At 40.8% G+C, this 6,000-nt stretch overlaps 1 protein-coding gene across 1 annotated transcript in view; it reads right to left on the bottom strand.

The window, feature by feature from the left end:
- Window positions 1–1,094: 1,094 nt before the first annotated feature.
- diaph2 (diaphanous-related formin 2) overlaps window positions 1,095–6,000 on the bottom strand; it is a 529,613-nt gene continuing 524,707 nt past the window's right edge. The window contains exon 29 of the mRNA XM_034291816.1: window positions 1,095–4,898. Coding sequence (XP_034147707.1) covers window positions 4,834–4,898 — 65 coding nt within the window. The 3' untranslated portion in view covers window positions 1,095–4,833. The remainder of the gene's footprint in view (window positions 4,899–6,000) is intronic.

Here is a 6,000-nt window from a genome sequence, read left to right as displayed (position 1 = left end):
CGAGAGACAGGAACCAAAAGACGAGGGAGGCAAAGAAGCACACAGTCTTGACAGTGTGTGTACACCAAAGTACACATTTGAAAATGATTTGTGCATTTCTGTAGTTACTATCATCAGTACACCTAATTGTTTCCCAAAAAGCATCCAAATGTTTTTTGTTACCAAAAACAAATACAGTATTATATTTTCTACAGTTAGATCCATTCTAAAATCGTGTCTTTCAGAGCAGCAATAATGACCCAACTGACCTAAAAGCTGGAAGTAGATTGTATTTTTTAAAGGTCTGGGGATTGAGACATAAGTCATTCTTTTCTGTACCTACACTCCCTAGGTTAATGGTAATTTCCTTAAGCTACAGTTAGAGCTGACAGTGTTATCATTTTGCCTTTGACAAAGAGCAAGATAAAGGGCTGGAGTGTGAAGCTCCAAATCTGTTGCCTTTCTAGGTATGACTGGAGCAATCCCATTTATCAAGCCCCAACACCACTGGCACACAACACTGCCATGTTCATAAGTCAGCCAAGCACAGGTGTAATCTGCTCTGTCATCAAAGGGCTGCAACTGAAGAAACTGAGAAAAGGTGAACTCTACTCACAGCCTGTAGGTACAACGCATTATGTTGAAGCTATAATGCATTGTAGGACTTGTCATAACCATGCATGACCCCTATAATAACATTTGGTATCTGCTATGGCAAGCAAGCCCTTGATTTGCAGGAAGCTTTTAAAGTACCTGTGTATAAAAGGAAGGGCCATAGCTCAAGGCTATAATGCATTATGAAGCAGTTACAATACACCATTGGAGTTGCCATAATTCATTCATTATGTCTTATATTCTAAGAAAGATCCTGACTTGAAAATGAAAATTTAAGTTGATTTTTTAATTTTATTAAGTCAGATGAAAATTGACACAACATATCATTATACATGTCAGCTAAATGTTACCGGGCGGGGGGGGGGGTGGGGGGGGGGGTCTTAAGTGTTACCAAGCTGACTAGTAATAGTATGTGATTAGATTGGGTAAAATAGATATAGTTTGAAAAACTGTTAGTATTTGTTCAAAATGAAGTCAATGAGAAAGAAGACAGTCAGTTCATATAATAAATTGGTTATTATTAGTATGATATTCCATTACATACTCAATGTAGGAACAGTGTACATCCTTTTTTTCATCTTATGGATACTAATAAACTTAAAATAAAATAGTCAATGTGATCAAATCAGAGGGTAGGCAGGGATATGGCAGCATACATCATGTTAACATTGTTATTTATTTTCACTTCATTCATGTTTTTTCATTGGCAAATTATAGTACACAAAGAATGTGTGAGATACAGTACTTGTAAATGTAGCAGTAATAAACAATTTGCTTAAAAGGACATTTGCAAGTAGTTCTCTCGGTTTCTGAAAAATGCAGCAAGCATCAACTTGAGATCAACACATTCCTGTTGCTCAAAAAAGAATAGTTGGTGCACCGTCAATGTGAATGTGGTTTCCAAACTGCATCTCTCTCCCTGAACCAGTTAGAAACCAACTGACTCCAAATCAGTGGCACCTAATAGTTTAACCTATTTCCTGCCTCTATTGACCAATGTAACTCTTATGCTTGGTTTTCCATATCAGAGGCCTCTGACTTGAGATCGTTTGACGCAAAGTTCTGGCCTTCATGGAAATAATCAACAGGAGATTTGGGTGAAAAAAAATAGCAACAATGTTGTCCTGATATGGACAACGTAGAGCAGATCTCAAGAAGGAATACTGTCTTTAGTGGCAAGGAGTGGTGAGGTTGAGATGGCTCGGCCCAATCAAAGATACTCCACTGTGTTAGTCCACTGAAAATAGTTTTTGCCAACTGCCACGTATTATCTATACCACACAAGATTATTGGGGCCAAGCCTATGGGGGAAAATACAACAATCAGACATTGGGGGAGGTAGCTTCAGACACCATGAAATAAAAATGTAGGTTCATATTCACTTTAACATTTAATACAAAATCAAAATCTTATGTATGCATTTTGAAATGTTATTAGATGATATTTGCATGGAAATTATTTTCTATTAGGTGTAATCATGTCACAATTCGCTATTTTCAATGGGTCAATGAACTATTTAAGAGATGATTTAACTTCTTTTTAGAGTTTGCTACCAGGGTAAAAATCTAAATTTCATTCTGTATAAACTTAGCTATGATGTCACTTCACTAGGAGAGATATCTATCCCTTTGATGAATACAAAAACAAAACATCTAAACTGAGTATCCAGTCACCTTTCTGTAACAGTTCTTCATGTTTTGAATACAAACTTGGCACATGTCAAAAAAATACATTTGATTAAAGGAGGATAAAACAACAATTTATCAGTGTAATTATACAAAGAAACTAAATTGAATAAACCCAAAAGAGGAGTCAGGAGCATTCCTCTCATCCCAGAATTTCACAGAGTATGTTGTGTAGCTGGGGTACGTTACAAATCAAATGCCTTGGGTATGGACATCGTACATAGTGTTGCATGGGTGGGTGTTCAAGAAAAGGAGTGTTAAGGAAACAGTAGTTTGCATCCTGTGTGATGGTAGAATTGAGCACAAGGGGCAGTTTTTAATTCAAAAAAGAAAAGGAAAAAAAAGAGCGCCTTTGGCAGTGCTGGATCTCTTGTGTATGTGATGTGTTGCAAGAAGCCAGATCTGTGGTTAATCCACTCCTTTGTGAAGATGGTGCCCTTTCAGTGTTTCAGACCGTATCCCAAATGGAAACATAATCCCTATATATATATATATATATATATCCTATATATCCATATATAGTACGCTACTTTTCACCTGGTCACACATGGTTCTGGTCAAAAGTACTGCACTGGGCATAGAAAAGCTGTGCCCCTCAGGACGAAGCTTCTCTAACTTCACGACCTCGTCTTACATATACATTACAGGACTCATTGCCTTTCTTGAATATGCCCACTTCTCCCAGGTGACTCTCATGCACCTTGAACTGTATGAATAGAATTAACAGATAGATCGAATTGATTAAACTTGGCCTCCAAGGCTTCAAAGACGAGAAGCGCGGCGAACCGGTTCATCTCGCACCTCGTTTGGCAGAATGTTTAAACGGCAACTTCATCTACTCAGCCATAAGTCAAGCACGGTGGGTCGCTATTCTCCAGAGCTTCTGTTCCGATCTCGGGGAGGGGTTGATTTGCTGCACACATTCACGCCGGCAGGGCTAGGGTAATATTATGACAAGCGGTTACTCATGCCATAAGCAGTGGTGCAGGCTAGGGCAAGCTTTCCCTTACCAAGACAGCCACCATAATATCTGCATAGAGCCTGAATATAATGGCTACGCTTTCCTTATGGGGCAAAGCGGATATCTCTCTCTCTCGCATCTTCTTTCTAGTCAGACATGTAAGGGACAAGCAGGCTTTAGGTGATTATGGTGATTATGGGAATAAATATGTGGTGCAAATAAGTTCACCTAAAGTGGCTCCTTACTGTGGTCACAATGCTCACAGCTTTCTTTTCCAGGTTGACCGAACTAGCCTAGATTAATTTGACTTTTTTTCCCTTTGATATGGTCATTTTGTTTTAATGTGACATGTCGACAAATGACTGTGAAAGACAGTGCAGGTTATACTGCAGTTAGCAGATTTTTTTTTGTAACCGAAGAGCACTTAGCACTGACCACACAGAACAGGGCCTTTCATAGAATAGCTTCTGAAAAAACGAATACATGAGAAAAATATGAACACACTAAAACCAAAGGTTGCTACCGTCCTCAAAACCTTAACGTGTCTTTCCATCTCTGACAAGCAAATGGCTTAGCATGCTAATGACAGAAGTTCATTCAAAAGTTTGACTGCTGATGGTTAAGTATGTTAACTCTTGATAGCTATTTGGGAGATCATCTAGATACATTTCAGATTTCACGCACAATAAGGTGAACAGCTTTATAGTGCCTTAGGAGGAATTTGAAATCGGAGGGACTGAAAAACACCAAAAACAATAAATACATGGCTCTCTTTTCCACATAATATGGAGAATTCAGTCATATACTCTAAAGATCACTAATGCGCGATTGTGAGATATGAAATGGTTTGATGCGGGGAAAGAAAAAAACAAAATCACAGAAACATACTTTTTCGACCAGCGGTGACAGTCAATAACTGGATGTGTTGAATACAAGCAAAAATAAGGAACATTTTGAAGTGGTTAGTGAAAAAAACGTTGTGCAGATAAACCTATAATATAATGCTGTCAGTCTTTTCTGGCAGTAAGTCTATTATCTAGCTACATTACTACTTACATTTCATACTTGAAAACTGCATCCATCCAAAGGAGGTGACCACAGAGGAAAGGACAGGGGTGGCAGTGTTCAATAGGGTCGTGAAAGCTATACTAAAGTTCTGTGAACCTAAAGGGCAATTGTGTGGCCAAGCATGAAAAGAGTTCATTTAAAAAATGGGGGGGGACCCAACAACATAGACATCCAAAATAAAAATATTGTTTTCAAACAACCAAAGCGTCTAAACAACCCAAGCTCCAGACAGTCATATACATGTAAAGCCTTGAGAAAGTAGTGAATAAATATGTAAGGCGGTCAAACAATATGATGTTGTCAGAGCTCCTCAGTTCTGTCTTAAGGAGCTGGCAGTGGGTTTGTATATGGAAGTGTGTGTACAATTATACGTTCTGTGTGTGTTTGTATGTATATATATGTGTGTGTGTACATGTGTCTGGATGTGCCACATGGCTAGGGTCCATCCCGTCTACAAGACATCCTCAGAGTCTCCACGCAGGCCTCTTTGGCACTTGTCTAACGTCTTCTGGTAAGCTCGGGCCATCATCGAGCTTGGGGGTTTGCGGCGTGGCGTGAGCGAGACCTTTCCAAGACCACGCGTCGGTTGTCTGAAAACAGGGAGGAGAGGGAAAAAGAGAGCAGGGAAGGTTGGTTAGTGTTGCTAGGTAAGCCTCCTCAGATATAAAAAAAACACGGCAACAGAGAACATGTCCCTGCCCACAGGAGTGACAGGCCGGTTTGGAAATGGCATGTGACTGAACAGATTTCAACTGATTACTCTAGCTCCAGCCTCAGGCCAAGCATTGTCCTTTTCAAAATGCATCTCTGACAAGACATCATTTCCCTAGGCTTCATCAAAACCAGCCTGGTGGTGTCTAAGGTGACATCATTGGCAGATTGATTAACTATAACACAGAGACTGATCTATATCGCAGTGTCTGACTAACTAACTGACTGACTAACTAACGGAGAGAGAAGATCCATAAGTAATTAACTACATACCCAGCAAATGGACAGAGACTGATCCATAACTAACTCATTAAACGAAACCAATGGACAGAGGCCGATACTTAAACTAACAGAACTAACAGACAGAGACTGATCCAAAACTAACTAAACAAAATAACAGAGACTTATCCATATTCCTTGCCATCAACTTCTTTGGGGGGGACAAAGGTGGGTAAAGGGAGCGAGAGGAGAGAGAACACAATCAACAGAACACAAGCTGATTAGGAAGAGGAGCGACGCAGAGAGCGAGAAGAGACACTGAAGGGCCCAGGAGTGGCAGCGGAGCGCCCGGTGTCATAGTAACTCCATCGAGCACGGAAGCAGGCGCCTCATTCTTGAGAGGCCCTCCACCTGTTCTCGCATCGCCAGGGAGTATATGCTGAGGGGCCAAACTTAATGCAGAGACACATGTGCCTCGCAATCCTAAAGGTCAAGGGTGCCGACAAACTACACATGCACGGAACGCCATGCGCACGCCGTGAGAAGGCGGGTTAGCAGGGCAGATGAAGAGGGATTGAGGGAGAGAGAGATGGTTATCTTTGGTAAGTTTCAGACAGGCTTTGGAGATCAAGTGAGTTGTTCCTAATTCCTTTCAGTCGTTCCCAATGTTTATGCAAGTGGCTTCTCCACCAGGACCCATTGGGAGTTGCCTACATTGGCCCGCTCTCCCCACACAGACACCTCCAGCAGGCCAACAGGGGC

This window comes from Esox lucius, chromosome 4, assembly GCF_011004845.1.
Source record: "Esox lucius isolate fEsoLuc1 chromosome 4, fEsoLuc1.pri, whole genome shotgun sequence".
Classification (NCBI taxonomy): Eukaryota; Metazoa; Chordata; class Actinopteri; order Esociformes; family Esocidae; genus Esox; species Esox lucius.
The sequence above is the reverse complement of the archived record's forward strand: the minus strand, read 5'-3'. Positions and strand labels throughout refer to the sequence as shown.